At 37.9% G+C, this 20,560-nt stretch overlaps 1 protein-coding gene across 5 annotated transcripts in view; it reads left to right on the top strand.

The window, feature by feature from the left end:
* Positions 1-20,560, top strand: part of LOC106069096 (uncharacterized) — a 115,424-nt gene that overhangs the window by 46,009 nt on the left and 48,855 nt on the right. For 2 of the 5 annotated variants that reach the window (XM_056008607.1, XM_056008611.1), the window contains one exon: positions 18,747-19,914. In XM_056008607.1, coding sequence (XP_055864582.1) covers positions 19,063-19,914 — 852 coding nt within the window. In that variant the 5' untranslated portion in view covers positions 18,747-19,062. Of the gene's footprint in view, positions 1-13,520; positions 13,689-14,244; positions 14,485-18,746; positions 19,915-20,560 lie in introns of those variants that run through there. The other 3 variants (XM_056008609.1, XM_056008610.1, XM_056008608.1) reach the window with 3 other exon arrangements.

Here is a 20,560-nt window from a genome sequence, read left to right as displayed (position 1 = left end):
TATATATGTATATCAAGATATATATATCACAAATTACACAATATATATATATATATATATATATATATATATATATATATATATATCATGAGCGTAGCCAGGATTTTTTTTCGGGGGGGGGGGGGGGGGGGGGTTGGGGGGGTGAATTTTTTTCCCCTCCCCCCGCGAAAAAAAATTATATGTATTTATGTGTGTGTGTGTGTGTACATAATCTTTATTACATTCTGACCCTTCATTCTTTCGGAAGACGTTTATTGTGCCCTAGAATAGGTTCTTCCATGAGTTAGTGAAAAAATTGTAGATTCCCCTACATTACTAGCAAAGGGTTATGGGGGGGGCGCTAGGAGCTCACCCAGCGCGGGGCGAAGCCCCGCCGCCAAGCACTATTTCTGATATTGAAAACCAACAAAATGCATATTCTGAGGTATCTACAGTGCATTTTCCTGCTATTAAAAAGTTCTATTTCAAAAACCTAATGTGCTATTCTTACTGACTTAGACCCTCCCTCGTCGTTCGGCGCATTTGCCATCAAGCTGTTTCCATAAAATTGTGGACTCCCCGCCATTACTAGCAAGGGGGTCTGGGGGAGTGCCAGGAGCTCCCCAGCGCGGGGCGAAGCCCCGCCGCCAAGCACTATTTCTGGTATTGAAAGCCAACAAAATGCATATTCTGAGGTATCTACAGTCCATTTTCCTGCTATTAAAAAAGTTTTATTTCAAAAACCTAATGTGCTATTCGTACTGACTTAGACCCTCCCACGCCGTTCGGAGCATTTGACGTCAAGCAGTTTCCATAAAAATCTGTCACTGGTAATGTCTGAAGCCTCTTCCCACTTACCATGAGGACCTCTATGAATGAGTGGCGTCAAGTTGTACTAGGATATCATTGCAACTCTTCTTATGCGTAATTCATTTTGTCGGAGAACATGTCCCGCAAACCTCATGCGTCGTTCTCTCACAATCTTACTAAGGGGTCGACTCCCAGTTCGGTATAGGATTTCCTTGATTTATATCCGATCTCTATAACTGACTCCTAAAATCTGTCTTAGCCATCTTTGTTGAGCTATATTTAGTGTTTTTCGATTTCGGTAGATGACTATTCACTGCAGTTTATTAATGGAGCCCTGCCACTGGTAAAAATGTGTAACCTCTCTTGAATACGCTCTTGGAATTAAGTGACTGTAGTTTGCTTTAGATTTTATATCGAAAAGAGAAGTTTTATCGTCAAAATCTTCTGTTGGGGGTTTTCCACCTCAAAATGCTCTGTAGGTGGATCTTAGACTCAAAACCATCTGGAGGGGTTTTAAACTTTAAAAAAAAAAGCCATCTGTAGAAGAAACTCAAAACCCCCGATTGGCTTGGCTACGCTCAAATAATTTTAGTGTGTAATTTGCTTTTTTTTAATATTGAAGATGTATTTTTAGCACCAAACCCCTCTGAATGGGAGTTTAAACTCAAAACCCCATAAACTACACTCATAACATTTTTAGTGTATAATTTGCTTTTTTTTTATTATTAAAGAGGTATTTTTTACCTTCAAACCCCACTGAAGTAGGGTTTAAACTCAAAACTGAGTCAAAACCCATTTAGCTACGCTCATAACATTTTGAGTGCGTAATTAGATTTTTTTTATATTAAAGAGGGGGTTTATCGTAAATTTTAGACGGGGTTTTAAAATCAAAATTTTCCTTAACTATGCTCTTGGAATTAGGGGATTTTCGTTTGCATTTTTTTGTTTTGTTTTATAGAAGAGGGGGAGTTAACTGCAAAAACCCCAGGTAGGGGGTTTAAAACTCAAAACCCCTGGTAGGGGGTTTTAAACTCAAAAGCCCTAGTAGGGGTTTTTAAACTCGAACCGCTCTGGTAGGGGTTTTAAACTCGAACCCCCCTGGTAGGGGTTTTTAAACTCGAACCCCCCTGGTAGGGGGTTTTAAGCTCAAAACCCCTTTGGTTGTGCTGGGGCAAGTGATGGTTTAGCATTAAAATCTCACCTAAAAGAAACAAAATCAAAGCAAAAAATCAGTCACTAAATTCCGACTCCCCCCCCCCAATCCCCAAGGGGGGATTTCATTTCGGGGGGGGTTTGAACCCCAAGAACCCCCCCCTGGCTACGCCATTATATATATATATATATATATATATATATATATATATATAATGATATCCGAATCATCTCTCAGAAGAGTTAGTGACGTAAGCTGCTCTATTATCCAAACAAAAAGGCCAACAATTTCTTTTTCGGCTTTTTTTTTTCTTCTGGTTGCTATGGAACGCACATTTTACCTGGCCAGAAAATCTTTTCACTGAGCCGCAACATTAACCTAACTCATTAGAATGGAAATAAAAGTCAATGAGTTTGGGAGCTTTTAATGGATCCAGTCAGGATTAAAGAGATGTAATTTTTTTTTTTTGGTTTAGGCATGGTTCACACTGCATGCACAATACCCGAGTGATTTAACAGTCTGCACTTAATGTCTTTGAATTCGTTAATGAAAACTGTCACGTTATAAAGACCTAAGACGTCACATAAAACAACATGTGGGGAAAAACAAGGTAATGGCCTACTTCAGTTGAGATGACGCTATGAATCATCTCATAGAAATGAGATGAATGCCTGGGCATTAGCCTCAGAAACTTGGACTGTGTACAGAAAACATGCAAAGAAACTGAACCATTTCCACATGACAAGTCTAAGAAAAATATTGAATGTCAAATGGCAAGAAAAAATACCAGATACCAGTCCTTCGAAGAGCGGGTCTGAAAAGCATCCTCACAATCCTGATGAGGTCCCAGCTGCAGAATGGAAGACCGCCGCATCCCTAAACGACTCTTGTATGGCCAACTAAGCGAAGGAAAGCGCTCTCAAGGCGGTCAAAGAAAACGCTTCAGGGACGCCCTCAAAGCTTCTATGAAGGTGTTCAGCATAGACCCAGCCATCTGGGAGATAGAGACACATGACAGTGCGGCATGGCGTCGCGCTGTGAAAACTGGGGCACAGGTTGCTGAGGAAAAGAGAACAATACTGGCAGAAAAAAAACGCCAGAGAAGAAAAGCAAAGCCAATGACACTAGCTCCAGCTGAAATAACCTGCCCAGTGTGCAGCCGAACATTTCGGGCTCACATAGGTCTCACCAGCCACACGAGGAGGCATAAAACCCCAGTGCAAAGCCCTCAGCCCCCTGGATGACAAAAGTGGTCATCATCGAACCGCGATGGACGAACTATAGAAGCTATGATGTCACCACACTGCATTCCATGCAGCTGATGTGTCAAACAAAAAAACAACAGCAAGTGCCGATACAGTATTACAGTTCGGGATACGCGGCATCGAAACCTGGCATCTGCCAGGGTGTATCACGGTGTGCTGTAAGCTGACTAAGGGTCACCGGCTCCTGATTCTTCATTAGAGTTGACTCCCGAAGCTTTTCCCATGTTTGGGTATAGCTGCAAGGCAGCAGAGGTTTCATTTCACATTTTTTCTTCTCTGTAGGTAGCCAGCCAAGGCTAACGAACCCTTCCTGCTCAAAATGTACAGGTTTAGTCGCCAGATTATCGCCTTTGTCCCTTCTCATGCCAGTAATAGACTCGATATTTGAGTCACACTTAAAGGCAGGGTTGGACTGGTAGTTAGAAGCTATTTGAAACGTGTGCCATTGGAAGCCTTTTATAAGCAGTGGATTGTTTATATTATTTACCACTGTCGGCATTATAACATAACACTACGGGTGGAAAACGCAAAAAGAAAAACATTCTGTTAATGTTTTCAGTGCGAACGAATGGTATAGAAAAAGTACCTCGAAGTTTGTAATAGTTAATATGCTTGTTTTGATTGACCAGTAATGTTACTGTAGTGTACTAAACAAGTCAGCTTTCTTTGATGTAGACATGCTCAAACGATGCCTGTAAAATTGCAACGGTTAGTTGACTGAGTTGGGGGAGGGGTAATTGAAACCTTTCTACTACAACGCTTGTATATACGTATTCACTAGAGCTGGGTGTACTCAATAGTATACTAAAATTCCGAAAGTACAAAATATTTGTCTCTTCATTGGGATTCGAACTGGAGACCCTCATTTCAGAGGCCAGGCGCTTTACCACTCAACTGCCATGTCACCGAATGCATGGTAGGCCTAGTAGGCATAGTACATTGGAATAACAGAAGAATAAAGTTAGCAGTTAAACAGATATGAACAATGGTGTACGTTGATGTATTGTTGCCTACTATTACAAAGCTCAATATAACAATCTAGTTGACCTGCGGCGTAGCATTCGCCGCTATTTAGTGACAGGTGAACACTTCCTAAAAGACACAGTTGCCCAAATGGGGTGGGCTTGAGCAAACGAATGTGTGCGCATGCTTGGAGAGCAAGGAAAAGCTAGGGTGATTGCGGGAGGGGACGGGAAGAGGGTTAGAGAGTCGGCGTGCGTGCGTGGTGTCCTGCAAGGTTGGGCTACGTAGAGAATCCTATACTCTTAAGCGAGCAATTCTTGTATGTATGTATGTATGTATATATATTTATATGTATATATATATATATATAAATTTTATTTCGAAAACGGCTCTAACGATTTTCTTTAAAATTTCAAGGTATGTGCATAATAGTGAGAAAAAAATTCTCAACTCATTGGCCACATCGGGAAAACTCGAGGTCGACCGTTATATCGGTTTGAAAATGCCTCATTATCGAAAAATTAATTTTGGCTGCAATGTTTTATGAATGAAAATTTTCCATGACGTAAACGGGAAAAATGCTGCTTACGTCACTAGGCTTACCGTAGTACACTAAAATATTTCTTTGCAAACAAGAACGAGTTTTAAAGGATCAATAGACCTAATTAAACATTTGCGCACCATCTTACTGTAGATTGATTTATTATAGAACTATGAAAGAAAAGTAATGAAATTAAATGTGCCGATATATGATTAGTTATTGTGTTTTAAGTGCTTAATAAGTTGTTTACTCTTTAATTGCGTAGAGCGGTGTAGATACCTTTTACATTGTTGTTTATTTTGCTGGTGACCTCCATCTGTCTCGTTCTGAGGCCGCATGCAACCATGTGCTCTCTTCTATGTCAGCTAAGTAAAGTTTGCGCCATAAGCTAGTCTTTTAAGGGTTTCGGTGTTACGTCGACCACTTTTTAGCTCACCAAAAAAGACAGCCTTTGGCATGCGTTCGTCTGAGATTCGTCTCCCATACAGGATACTGCTCTGTCCAGTGTAACTGTCGGACTTAAAGAATTCCCTCTATACAAAGGCCGCGGATACACATTTGAGACCAAAAGAAAATTTGCTGCCGAGGACAGACGCAGACGCTAAAAGAAAATCTTAATCGAGCACCGCGGACAATGGTTATGCTTGCCCTGGATGTGGCAAGATATGCAGGTCACAGCTGCAATCCTCATTAATTTTCGGACTCTAAGACAAGCCTTATTATTATTATTATTTTGCTGGTGAATTATTACCATGTGTTCATGCTTCAGTGTCTACCTCTCCTGTACCAAAACAAAGGAAATGGTCATAACACAACTTCTCTACGCCTTACTTGCTCACACTAAACATGATATCCATCTAGCGGTCAACCAGTTTGCGTACACTGCAGCCTCTTTTGATTTAACTATAAACCTCGGTAAAAAGCTTGGAGTTAGGGCCAGGAGAGATCTGAATGGATGGATGTGTAAAAGCAGGCCATAGCACCACTAGGATGGATGGATGGCAAAAGCCGGTATGAACTTCCTATAGTCCGACAGTCAGGCTGGGCAGGGCACGTATCCCGTATAGGTAACGAGCATATTGTTTGGCGTAACAGAGGTGCCCCACGGAAACGTTTCTTTAGAAAACTAATGCCATGATTTAAGTCTAATAAGAAAAAATGCGCCATTTTACTTTGTCACTAAGTGCATGTTTTACCATATAACGTAGAGAAGTTACATTGCAAAGACTTTCTTCCAAGCCAATAATAGTAAGCCTACAATAGTTTTACGCAAAAGATGGATTGTAAAACTATAAGACGGACGTGAGCTGTAGTTTGTCTAGACTATAGGAGGACTTAAAAGACATTAAATTTAATCGACATGTACAATTAGGCCTACAATTAGAACTAACAGAACACTAAAACAACTCTTCAGATTAGTAGTCTTTATCCGATCGCTCATTTTCGTAATTACAAGAATATTCCCAAAATGACTTCGGGTATATAACCTTCCGAAATTATTTAACAGAGCGAGGTTCGGCCACCTGGTACAAAAATATTCTCAAAATGACTTCGGGTATATATCCTTTCTTGACAAATTATTCATCCGAGCGAGGCTCGGTCACCTGATATTTATATATTTATACACAGATTTATTAGATTCATCAGATCTTTAGGATGAATGGCGTTGTTTTGACAAGATACTCTATTTTATTAATCTTTTTTCTAAAAAGAATTCCGACAATTGTTGTTAACCAAAAAAAATAAGAAAACAAATTTGAGATCCGAATTAATTCTTTCTCTCTGTAATTATTTACCACATTCTGGTGGAATCGTCAGTTAAGAGAGAAAGAGTTAACCACTCAGTCTGAAAGTCCCTTAAAAAAGATTGACGAAATTTAGGAGGAGCACTCACATACTCTCCAAGCCAGAACTTTAATGTGGAATTTAAAATGGCCACTTAAAACGAACGCGAACAACTACAGTGATTCAAACTGTAAATCACGTGACTGCTCTAGTGTCGTCTGCCAAAACTTACTTTGGCATTAGTTTAATGAGAACCGAATGTGCTGATAACGTCTCACTCGAGATTCTCACGTAAGAATTTGAACTTTGGCTTTTGTGAACGGAAGAGTATTTTTCTAAATAAGTATTTTTTAAAATAATATACAAAGGTAACTTGAAGTTACCTTTTTGTTACTAGAAAAAATAAAAAGAAATGCTTGCCTTCAAGTTTCTAATTTGAGACATGAGTAGATTGATTTTAGAATAGTTTTGCACTGACCTTTACATTTTGGCCTCGATTTGTTTAGTCGATATCTTAAAGCAGCGTTTCTCAAACTGTGTGGCGCAGTGGCGCGCCACCATTGGCGTCTTCAAAGGCGGCTTAAGCGGTGCGCGGTACCCTTGGTGGGTGTCATACCACGGCTACGAATATTTTTACCGTGACAAAAGAATTTCTCTATCGCGGGAGTACTTTATAGTATGAAGCTTGGGCCAGTCGCCCACACGCCACCCTATAAATCCGTCTCTGGCATCTTCTCAAAGTCGAATAATTATTATTATTATATTTTACTGTATTAATTATTTAATTATCTTATTTTACATAACTATTTCATATATAATTAAGCTAAAATTTTAGAAAATTAATAATAATAAGTAAATGTCCCAGAGTTTAAAGGTTAAAAAGGTGTGTAGTATGTTCCATGGGCACGCAGTCATAACTGTGACCTACATACTTTGTCACATCTAGATAAATCTAGATAAATCCGTTGTTGAACCCTCTGTTGGTTTTGTTTTATTAGTACTCTTTGCGTCGTCTGGGACTGCCTAAAATTGACGCTTTTCTTTGGAGTGTTTTGACACGAGAAGGAATTGCCGCGAAAAATTATTTGTTTATTTGCTTAGCGAGGTCATTATTAAAAAAACAAGACGAGGTTTTGAAGTGAAGCGAAATTAAACACAGAAGTCTTTCGAGAGCTTTAGAAGTCGACATTAGTTTCTGAAGTGGATCTTTAGATTAGCGACATTGGTCGGTACTTTTCATTACATATTAATCTTCTTGTTCGACAACATTCATTAGCGTCGATTACCTTTATAGTGTTGGCCTTTCGCCTGTGTTAAGTGGTTTTCTTATTTGAGTGTTACCTCCGTTTAGACTTATCTACACAAGACACAGCTCGAAGGCACCAAACTGAAATAAGAGTTGTGGTGTTCCTAAGAGTTCATTATTACGAAAAAAAATATTAAAAAAAGACAGTTGGGGGAAAAAAGAAATGTCCTTACTACAGAATCTAACATTCAAAATATATTTAAGACTTCAGCTAATCCAGTGATGCATAAACTACAGCCCGCGTACCATATCCGGCCGGTGATACGGTGCTTTCAGTCTCCAACGAAGTCTCTGCCGAGGATCATTGGAATCGTTTATGTTTACAATTCCTCTTATCAGTTTGCAAATTCATTATAGGAAGAAACAAAGAAAGGACGCATTAAAAAACTACCTGGGTTCTTAAAGATTTTCCTACAAATAGGACAGTTTATGTATATTTTAGGGGAAAGAATTATTATATACTTGGCCACACTTGAAAAATTCAGGTTTGACAGTTACAATTTGTCAAATTTTTCAAATTGTAATCTTGTAAAAATTTAATTTGGTCTGGAGGTCTAGACAACCGATATCCTGAGCACATATTCGTAAAAATGTTTATAAAATGTTTTACATGTTTCGGGTGTTCATTCAGAGTTGAAAATAATTTAATTTCTAATCCAAATCTCCCGCAGGATGACAGGGGATGGGAGTGGGCAGGTTTTGAACCCGGGACCATCGGTAAGTCCAAACGACAGTCCAGCACGCAAACCGCTTGACCAGGCAGCCATCGTTAGCGGGTACATCTCTACATTAAAGAGCCACACAACTAGACGCACAGGCCTCCCGCAGGATGACAATGATGGAATCGGGCAGGGTTTGAACCCGGGACCATCGATAAATCCAAACGACAGTCCAGCACGCAAACCGCTTGACCAGGCTGCCATCGTTAGCGGGTACATCTCTACATTAAAGAGCTACACAACTAGACGGACAGGCCTCCCGCAGGATGACAATGATGGGAGTGGGCAAGGTTTGAACCCGGGACCATCGATAAGTCCAAACGACAGTCCAGCACGCAAACCGCTTGACCAGGCAGCCATCGTTAGCGGGTACATTTTTACATTAAAGAGCTACACAACTAGACGCACAGACCTCCCGCAGGATGACAATGATGGAATCGGGCAGGGTTTGAACCCGGGACCATCGATAAATCCAAACGACAGTCCAGCACGCAAACCGCTTGACCAGGCTGCCATCGTTAGCGGGTACATCTCTACATTAAAGAGCTACACAACTAGACGCACAGGCCTCCCGCAGGATGACAATGATGGGAGTGGGCAAGGTTTGAACCCGGGACCATCGATAAGTCCAAACGACAGTCCAGCACGCGAACCGCTTGACCAGGCTGCCATCGTTAGCGGGTACATCTCTACATTAAAGAGCTACACAACTAGACGCACAGGCCTCCCGCAGGATGACAATGATGGAATCGGGCAGGGTTTGAACCCGGGACCATCGATAAGTCCAAACGGCAGTCCAGCACGCAAACCGCTTGACCAGGCTGCCATCGTTAGCGGGTACATCTCTACATTATGAGCCACACAACTAAACGTTTTGGAACATATTGCACACCGTCTTCTGTATCTGTAGGAATCTTCTATACCATATATCTACATCTATTTTTCTAGTCTACACTACTGTTATTAATGTTGCCAGGTCTGGATCTGTATCACCAAACTAAATTGTATATGCTTTATACTGGACAAGCCGGATGTTACCCGCGGCTTGCGAGCCTTACTTTGGGTATTTATAATCTAGTGGATTGTATTTAGATCTATGTCAAACATGGAGAATGTTCCTTTTATATTTTTTTCCCTTTGCCACGAAAATGAAAGTAGATTGGGAAAATGGGTTTACCCGTTAAGTCGACATATTCATTTCAGATATAAAAAAATGTAAAAACGGGTTTACATACTCTTAGCAGGGTGAGGGGAGAGGAGACATTGTGGCGGGCTAAAAATGTTCCATTTCTTTTTTTTTTTTTTTTTTTTTTTTTTTTTTTTTTTTGGTGTTTTTTTTTTTTTCTCTCATTAATTGTTCTTTTAAGATAGTATGTACTTCATAAAGGAAAACTTGTCTTTAAAAAAAAAAAAAGGCTTTTATTATTTGTTTGCTGTGAAGGCGCTCCATAACAACTGTTTAAGTTTATATGACCCAAAGCGTAAGCCTTAAAAGGTTGAGTACCATTGGTTTAACCCTAGTCCTTATTCTACTTCCAGTACCAGCAAACTTTCGTGTCAAGAACTGAAGGTCACAGAGGAACTCTATAATTAAACCACTTTTCAATCTGCTCGCGTCTGAAATGTCAAGTGCACACTTTTACATCTAGAAACAAACTCAAGGGAATTAATAAACTAACAAGTTTAGATTTTTCAAACTGAGGGGCGATAAACGTTGACATTCGCAAAAAAAAAAAATCGTTTAAAAAAAAAAGAGGATTAAAACTATACTTAGTCTGACCGAGAATTAATTAGTTGTTAGGGTTAAAAGATTTTTTAAAAATCGCAAAAGGGGGAATAAGAACTGAAAGAAAAGGGAGAGAGAAAGAAGAATAAAATACAAGACACCATGTCGAAGAAAGTGAAAGAGTGGAACAAATGAATTCTGGGATTCTCACTATACATATGTACCACACCAGGCCAGAAAAATAACATCATTACAGTTATAGATAGATAGACAAACTTACAAAATTAAAACGCAGACATAGACATATGTCCCCGCATAGAAATCAAAACCGTTTCACCAATCTGGATAAAACTTGGCAGAAATGTTCCTTAGGCCGTAGTATATGTATTGTAGCCCTAAAACATACTTAAGACCCTCAAAAAAAAAGTTGACCAGCTCTATGAAATCATTATAACTTCATCGATCTAGGTGTATTATTAAACTAATAAACTACTTACATAATACAATTTACTTCCCAATGTGTTTTTTTAAAACATTTAAGCCTACAGTTACAGATTCGGTTTAATTTTAAGTCTTTATTTTCAATTTACTTTTTCTTTAAGATTTACTATAGCGCATTTAGACCTCTAAGCAACTTAGCAACGAAATGATGAATGAAACACGGCTAGCTCAACATATTACACCTAGGTCGACTCAAGCTCACATCACAGTGTTTATTTTATAAGTAGATCTAGGACTAGAACATAGATCTGTACACGATCATTCTCTGCTTGGGTAAACTATCTCTGTCATTAATGTATTTCGTTTAATTGTTTACAAAACACTCTCAGTGACTACATCGAAAGTGATACGCAAATTAAGACCCGCGGGCCGCGGGTAACATATGGCTAGTTGTAAATAATATACAAATTGCAGGATAGATAGATAGATAGATAGATAGATAGATAGATAGATAGATAGATAGATAGATAAAGAGACAGACAAACAGACATATAGATAGATAGATAGATAGATAGATAGATAGATAGATAGATAGATAGATAGATAGATAGATAGATAGATAGATAGATAAATAGATAGATAGATAGATAGATAGATAAAGAGACAGACAGACAGACATATAGATAGATAGATAGATAGATAGATAGATAGATAGATAGATAGATAGATAGATAGATAGATAGATAGATAGATAGATAGATAAAGAGACAGACAGACATATAGATAGATAGATAGATAGATAGATAGATAGATAGATAGATAGATAGATAGATAGATAGATAGATAAAGAGACAGACAGACAGACATATAGATAGATAAATAGATAGATAGATAGATAGACAGAAAATAACTCCTCTAAAAATCGTTGACTGATTATTACCGCAGTTGGCCAGGTTACATAGCATCGCAGGTAAAAACCTGGCAAGATCGGAGCATGCTACCCACCTGCATAACCCTTGGCTAATGAATGAAGGCAGCTAAATTACATGTATGCATTTATTTTTGTTTCAAGTTTGAACTTAGCTTGATGATGAGGGATAGAAAACAGTCAATTTGGCTCGACCTGAAATATCTGGTGGTTGCGCGAGCTAATGAAAAAAAAGGTCAAGGGGAAAAAAAGGTCAAGGGGAAAAAAAGGTCAAGGGGAAAAAAAGGAAAAAACAAACTAACTCGCAAATCGTGTAGTATTTGAATTGAATTCTCTCCCCTGAAACTTAGGAAATAGAATAAAACAATTAAAATGATGGATCTAATTTTACGTAATTACACAAAAATAAAATGCTTCATTTAACAAAGCTTATATAAGGGACAGAACTGCACATTTACAACCATATATCTCAAAGCTGTACTGTAAGATTTATTGCCCTGTTTCTATATCTAACAAAATTTTATTAATCACCACTAACTAAGTATGTTTTTTAATTGATTCGTGTATTGTTAGGGACAATGAATAATTATGCGACGTTTCAACTTGATCCAAGAATGAGAAGTGTGCAAACTTTGCACCAGACAGACAGACGGACTGAGTTGATAGAAGCTTTAAAAAAACAAAAGATCGGTAAATCTAAGTTTGGGTCAAGTTTTGTTTTTCAATGCCAATGTTGTATCTACTGCCTAGTAGTAGTGGATTAAGTTCATTCCTTTTGTAGTAGCTTGTACTTTGTATTACTGGTCATTTCCTTCGCTTGGTTTTTTATTACAAAATTTATATCAAATCAATCTGTCTTGTACAAAGTGTGTACACGTTATTTCTCCCACACCCATTCTCGGATCAAACTGAAACTTCGCACAATTGTTTATTAACATAGACAAGATATGAATCATTTTTTTTAAAAATTAGACAATTAATTAGTGGTAATTCATTCATTTTATTTCATATCAACAAAGGAAACTAATACTTCAGTATTCACATATATAGCTAAATTTGTTGAATCTAGTCCCTTTAAATCATTGTTAACGCTATTTCTCCCTCACGCATTCTCCGATCAAGTTAATGTACCTAACAAAACAGGAGTCAAAAATACTCAATTAGTCAATTAATTATGGCTAATTAATTATTTCGATATCGAATAAGGTAAATAACTTGTACATTATAGGTAGATATAGTTTTAAAGACGGAGTTCTTCCACTTTAGATACGTTTTGTGTTGCTTTTTTAAAAGGATTTTTTACGATCATACTATTACCTAATTATATAGGTAAGTTAAAATCAGTTGATATGTTTTGCCTTTCTGCTTTTATGTATTTTTATTCCTTAATAGCGGTTGATGTTTATATGTTTAGTCTAGACTTTGTTTAGCAATCCAAGTCTCTGCTTCGCTTAGCATCCATTCGATGACAGAAAACAAACAAACATTTGTACAAGTTTTGTCTGGAACAAATGATCTATTTGTTCACGAACCCCCTCCCCCTCTCCGCTTAGAGACTAATAGGTAATTTCCAAAACGTCTGGCACGCGAGTCTAAGCGTCTGGTTTATGAGAAACTATAATCCTTTGATATCTTAACAGTCCAATAACAGATCACAGTTGCCAGCCGTGAGCTCATCCCATTGAGATTTGCCAATAGAACCAAAGCCCAGGCAGTTACTTCCAAGCTCACACAACCACCATGCTCAGAGCCATCGCACTCTACTTGAAGCCATCAGCGTAACACGCGATTCATGGTGTATTCAGTATTGCTCGGAATCTCGGAAGTAGGGGAAAGGCGGGAAGTTCTCGCTACGTAGTGTTCATCTCAGTGTGTGTGTGTGAGTGTGTATGTATATTGGGAGAGGTGGAGAGAGGAGGGGTGGAAACGGTTGTTTTTAACTGGTTGGTAATCAAGTTAGTTAGTTCTTGCCAGACCCAGTACGTCTTGCTAATTGTTGGATATTGTTGTGTTTTTGTTTGCCAACTTCCCGCGGACTTGTCATTTCAGAAATGTTCAAATTATGAACAAAAGTAGGTCTTCTTCTTTTGATGTTTATTACATTTCTAAATGTTATTGAATTGAAAGAGGAAATTTGGCTATTGTTACGCATATTGTGATTATGTTTTGATATAGGAAAGTGTTAACGCGTATGTCACCCATGCTGAGTATTTCTGACATAATAACAGGCGTAGACCTAGCTGCATATTACATTCATTATTTAATTGTAAGCCAATAAACAGTACATTTTTAGAAACTCCCGTTTAGTGTAGTCTGTCTGTCCTTCTGTCCGTCTGACAAGATTGGCTCTTTTAGTTCTTACTAGTCGATATTTAAGCCCTTTTTTGTGATAGACATGCATAGATAGAGACATTCCTTTCAGCGCATATTATATTTTAAGTTAAAATTTTGACTTAATTTATAATTTATTAATAGTCTATATTCTGTGCAAATGAAAATTATATTTTGTGTAATGTAGACGAATGTATGACATACAGTTTTAGTTTGAATTTTTGACAGTGGTCTGCAAGTCAACGTGGGACCCAATAGCCATTGTAATACAGCTCATTTCTGGTGCTGTCTTTGCAGGTGATACCTGCATGGTCGTATCACGTGGTCCTCAGAGCATGCAAAGACTTTCCTGCAGGGAACAGAATCAGGAAAAAGAAGGAGAGTGAGAAAAAAAAAAGGCAATGGGAAGAAATGACGGGACTGAAAGAGATTTTAGTCAAGCAAATAATAGAAGGAAATGGAGAGAGACCGTCGACAGATCATGTGAGGTGCACCATGCCCTAACGGTCAACCAGAGGGATGTGTGAAGGTTTAAGAGTAATGTAGACATATTTTCTGTATTTCAAGTTACATTTGTATCAAGAGCCTGAAATTCTATTGGCAATAACTTTCACTGTCATATTAAATCACACTGTTATGTTTAAATATATTGCATCCCATGGCGTCGGTTATTACAAATATGAAAAATCATATTAGACAACTCGACCAAGTTTAGTTCCTAAAATACAATCCTATGTAGATCTACTTCATTAGACAAATTTCACAGCCTCAAAACTAATCATCGTCAGCCTTTTTATTTCAACGTTATCCGCCGTTTGCGTCATACCATTCATATTCAATGTATCAAAGTATTCAAATTATTCTGAACCTTTTTAACATCAAGAAATGTGCATCAAGGGGGTACAACTTATGGGGTTAAATTCGAACACTGCATAGTTTGCATTTCGAAATCAATGACAGTTAACATGTCTACCTCGTTTAGCTAGTAAAAATAGTTAGATCACTTCAAGCCAAATAACGTATTAATATTGGTATATTGTTTTGTAATTTTAAATAATCATTATAAATATAAATACTAGCCAAATAATCCCGTGGCCTGCGTGCCTTAGTTGGGGTATTACAGATATAGTGGATTGCATTTAGACGTATGTCAAACAGGGCGAAAGCTCCATAGTCATTTTAATTTTGCCGCGAAAATAAAAGTAGAGTATGAAAATAGGTTTAGCCGAAATATTCAGATGATCAACATAAATACTGTAAAAAAGGGTTTACCCGATTTGTTAAAACGTTTCGCTCTTTAATAGAGATACGTTTAGGTATTTTATTTTATTCTTAGTTCCCCCTGTCTTGGATAGACAATAAACATACACCATGATCTCCGCTATGATCTAAGGAACGTTTATGCTAAGCTTTGTCGATTGGTCAAATGGCTTTGATTTCTATGCGGAACATACATACATGCATACATACATGCATACATACATACATACATACATACATACATACATACATACATACATACATACATACATTCATACATACATACATACCCATACATACATACAAACATTCATACAAACATACATACATACATACACATACATACATATATACATACACATACATACATACATACACCTTACTTTCTGTTTTATATATTAGATGAAGATCCACTCGGAATGTGCGCAGTGTTCCATTACAGTACAAGGCTTGGGGAACACTTATATAGACGATTGAAATGGTACAAATGTATCAGGAAGATAGTATAACACTGCTGGTCAGTCAGTATAACACTACTGTTCAGTCAAGTCATCTCGCAAGTTGTTTGTCCAATTTGACCGACTCAACTCTCAGCTCTATGAGTTTGGACGTTTGAATGTTCTCTGTTGTACTTTAACCAGTGTCTCCCAACTACGCAGGAGTAGTCTCCCTTTGATCGAACTCTCTCGAACGTTGAAATGTACCCAAAGGCAACAAACGATTTCGTTGGTTGTTTTTTTTTTATTTAATGTTCTGTTTTGAACAGTTCCTACACTTTAGTCTGCTCTCTCTCTCTTCATGGGTTGACCGAGATTGTTAGAAGTTGGACAATAACAAGGTTTTGTATCTTAAAAACGGATGAATGCGTAATAATTTGACAGCTTCTGTATATATCTTTTGTATATAAAAAAACAAACTATAGCTAATAATTAAAAAATAAAGTTGTAACTATGGATAGTGCGGCACTCAATAATCCGACACACTAAATAGTCCGACGTAAATTCAAATATAATTAATGTATATCGCAGTATGTATGTTTTAAGAATGTCGCTAAAGAAAGAAAGCAATCATGTTTTGCGTTTTTTACGACAATAGATGTTTCTTTTTCGTCTTTTGTTTTATTTTATACTCTTGAAACTTCTCTGACCGTAATATCGATTCCAAACTTAGTGTATTATATAATGCATTGAAACATATACATTGCTGGACAAAATGAAATGGATTTTAAACACAAGACAAATTTTAAAAAAATCAATACTTTAAAAACAACAAAGCAAATATAAGAGAAATAACTGCACATTTACAGCCATATTCTCAATACTATAATATTTATTTTGCTTTTTCTAAATTAAAATTAATTAATTACCACTAGTTCATTTAATAATTGGTAAGGTTTTGTATTGATTCATGGGTTGTCATCGACAATAAATAATTGTGCAAAGTTTCAGCCTGATCCGAGAATCGGAAGTGGGAGAAAAAACGTGCACTAAATGTATACCAGGCAGACGGCGTGGGTTGATATAAGCTTTGTAAGGAATAACTACAACTAATTCGGGTACTGCAGACTAAAGGTGATTTTACAAACAACCCATGAAAGAGTTGAAAGTGAGTTTAATACGGATTAATCTCTCCTCATTGGGATGCGATTGATTAATCAGTGGTTTGATTCGGCTGTATGACGGATATCCGACGTGTGGGCATCGCATGATGAAAATGTAAGTTTGGAGGTGCTATTTATTCTTTTCACAGACTTGACCAACGTCTAATCTTTCACCTCAGAACCGGACACAAGAGCAGAATGAGACAACATATTCTTACGACTCTCTCCCCTAATCAGGCCTTCTGCAAACACTGCTCAACACAACACATCTAACACAGGAACTTGACAACAAGAGTTCCAAAATAATGTGATACTTTAATGCATAAATAATTCATTTTTTTTAATTGACACACACACACAATTGACAACACAATAAACTACTACATCACATTACACTGTACATCACCGTACTGCCGTACTAAACTTTACTGTCTCTCTATCTCATCCTGGACTCGTACTGCTTCACTCCAAGACTCACTCCACCCCCGGACTGACTTCACGACAGACTGACAGTCCCGGTCTCCTCGCTGTGCTGAACTGCCTTACACACACTGTCTCTGGTCGAGACCATTCGTCATAGAAGACCTCTACACTGGCTTGCAACGTCACAACCTGTGGGTAGTGAGAGCAACAGCTCGTGGCCACGTCGTGCACACCTGTCACGTGGCAACAGGCTATTGGTCTAAACTGCCCAGAAGTCGCGACGTTGCTGTCAGTGTTTAAGTCTACTATTACGATTGATCTCCACCCACGAAGGCTTTCAATCACATGACCATACCACGGGTCATGTTTACGTGTACTAGTACTACTGCCCCTTGTCCATTAAAAGCCGTTGACCTGTGTGATTCGCCTGAGTCACGTGTGTCTGTAGGTCACACACACATTAACCCTATCGCTCCGCCAATACAGTTACAACAATATGTTCCAGATGCTAAAGATTAGAAGTGAAATCTGTCATTGTAGAATGTCACCAGAGAATGCTGACCATGTCATTCGAAACTGCCCGAACAAGACACTGGCCCCAAAATACCCCAATAGAAAGAAAACTATTTGGAGAGCTGCCTGGTTTGGAAACCACTGCACAGTTCATCTGTAACATAACATAACAATGTGAACAAAGAAGAAGAAGAAGAAATTCTTTCATAGTAATCTTATATTATAAATTACTTATCATTTTTAACAGAAAATCATGAAGTTTAACAGAAAACGGGGTAAATTTAATCATTATTGTTAATTATAGATTTGTAATGGCTTTTTGGCATTCTTAGCCAATGAGTTCTCTATTCCTAGTTTAGAAAGCAAGCTTATGAGTGTAATACATTTTATTAATGAATTTATTTTAAGTAAAAAAATGCTGAAATCTTATAAACAAAGGTTATCTAAATTAAAATTTTAAAAAAATCCAACGACTTATCTGCACTCAGAATTTTAATAGGATTTCGAATTTTTCCGCTAAGATTAACTCTCCAGTTTGAGGTCAAGGAAATGTCAAAGGCTACGACAATATTGTTTATTCAAGCGAAGAATTTTATTGATATTAAACATCGTGGTAGAGAGATAAGAAAATAAAACAGACACAGACACCTATTAGGACACAAATGTGGCCCTTTAATTACTCTGAAGACAAAACGAGAAGATGGAAGAGAGGGGAATTTTTTTTTATCTCACTAATAATTTGTCGCATCAAATCATTGGCTTATTGTGATCACGTGATGCCATCTCTGGGGAGTCCCTCTTATGTTTCGCAAACTTCTTAAAATGTGTTATCTATGTAACAGCCATTATTATGGCTTACTTAATTTCATAAACCTAATACATTTATTTCATTACTATCTGTTGAACTTTTTCACAAAAAAAAATATGAATATTTTTTTTTTCACAAATTAGATAATTTTATTATTGGTAGTGTTTTATTTAATTTTTTTTTTTTTTTCAACAGGTCTGTCCTTATGTTTGGCATTGTCGTCACTGACCACTATACACTCAGCTTGCTTGGTGATAATACTAATTTAAAGTAGTCAGGATAGAACTGAAATGTTCAAGTACAGTTTGTATAGGAGAATAGAGCTACGTTGTTTATAATGGATGAAGATGTAAACCTAGAAAGATATTCAAAAGGAGCCAAATGTTGGATATCGATTCGAGAAGAATCGGTTCGCTCAGCAAGTTAGCTTAGAGCACGGATCTATACAGTCCACGACAAAACTAGCGTCACTTCCGTCCTCTTTGGTTTCACAAAGGATTGTGGGACTGATATGATGATGTCACTTCTGGTCAACGAGATGACGAGCTGTACTCATCTTGGTGATGAGACACCGGAACAGGATCACCGAAACAAGACCAGCGCAAAAGTGATAAAGAGATGCGACGGAAAGATACACGGGGAATGTGATAGTCCACTACCTACGCCGAGCTACGCCCATGGAGGCATTGACGTAGAGGGGACAAAACCCTCTTCAGTCCAAGAAAAGAATAACAATAAATCAACGTTATGCAGCCTCGACGCCTCACAGAATAATAATAAATCAACGTTATGCAGCCTCGACGCCTCACAGAATGGCAATAAATCAACGTTTTGCAGCCTCGACGCCTCACAGAATGGCAGCTGTCAATCGCCTTCAACGTACACTCGGCTCGAGTCCTTTCCTTACAGCGTATCACTTAAGGACATCTGCTATGACGCCCTCGGGCGCATCGAATCTGACAACGCCCAAATTCGTTTACCTGACGCCTCGCGATGCGATCTGGCGACAACTAAACGCAAAGACTTTGTCGACGCTAAAGATCTTTCCGACAACTTCCAATCGTGCAGCTCCTCGTTCAGTCACTCCGAGACGGAGTCTCCGAAAGAAGAGGAACATAGCAGACTTGGTCACCCGGAACAGAAGGTGGTGTTTATGACGTGTCCGAAGGGACACGAAGCCGCCATCGTTGAGGAGTGCGATGACCCGGGGTCTCGCTCTGACCTCGAACAGAAAACATGTCAAATACAAGGCAGCACCGTGCGATTCGGTTTGGATTCGCCATCTTCCGAGGAGATTCCGGAATCGCCAAGACCTAGTTTCACTTTGTCTTTCGGAACGGAAACACCGGTAGCAGACAGTATGGTAAGTCAATGAATGGTATTGTATGTGTAATGTGTACACAGTCAGCTGAGCGCTTCTATATGATGTCCCTGGCCTTTAACATGTATTAGCTCTTTTTTATTTTACGGGGATGTCAGTATATGTAAGTTAGGTGCGGAATTTTACAATTATGCAAAGAGAAGCAAAAGAACTTTCTGAGAATAATGGCAAAAGTAGTTCTATATAAATACTGAATAGCGTTTTGAACAGGAAAAATATTTTTAAAAACTTAAAAAAAATAAAGCTTATATAACCGAATGAACAGCAAAATCACTGCCTTATTTCTCAATAATGCAAGATTTGACTGCCCCTTTAAATATAAAAAATAATTAAATGCCACTAATTGCTTAACCAATCGGTTAAATATTTGTTATTGATTTAAGTATTGTCTTTGATTATAAATATCTGTGCAGAATTTCATATTGATCCGAGAATCGGAAGTGGGAGAATTCTCAAATTAAAATATTACCTGATTTTTGCACACAAAAAGGAAAAAGTATAAACAAGCAAATGCGTTATGTATCATAATGCCATTTTTATCCCTGCGCGCTTTTATTAGGCTGCTCTGATATGATCATGTTTTAGTTTTATTGAACCAATTAACAAATAGTACTATGGGCTAGTTAAT

The sequence above is a fragment of the Biomphalaria glabrata genome, chromosome 13 (assembly GCF_947242115.1).
Source record: "Biomphalaria glabrata chromosome 13, xgBioGlab47.1, whole genome shotgun sequence".
NCBI classification, from domain to species: domain Eukaryota; kingdom Metazoa; phylum Mollusca; class Gastropoda; family Planorbidae; genus Biomphalaria; species Biomphalaria glabrata.
Note: the sequence above shows the minus strand (reverse complement) of the source record. Positions and strands in the feature narration are given on the sequence as shown.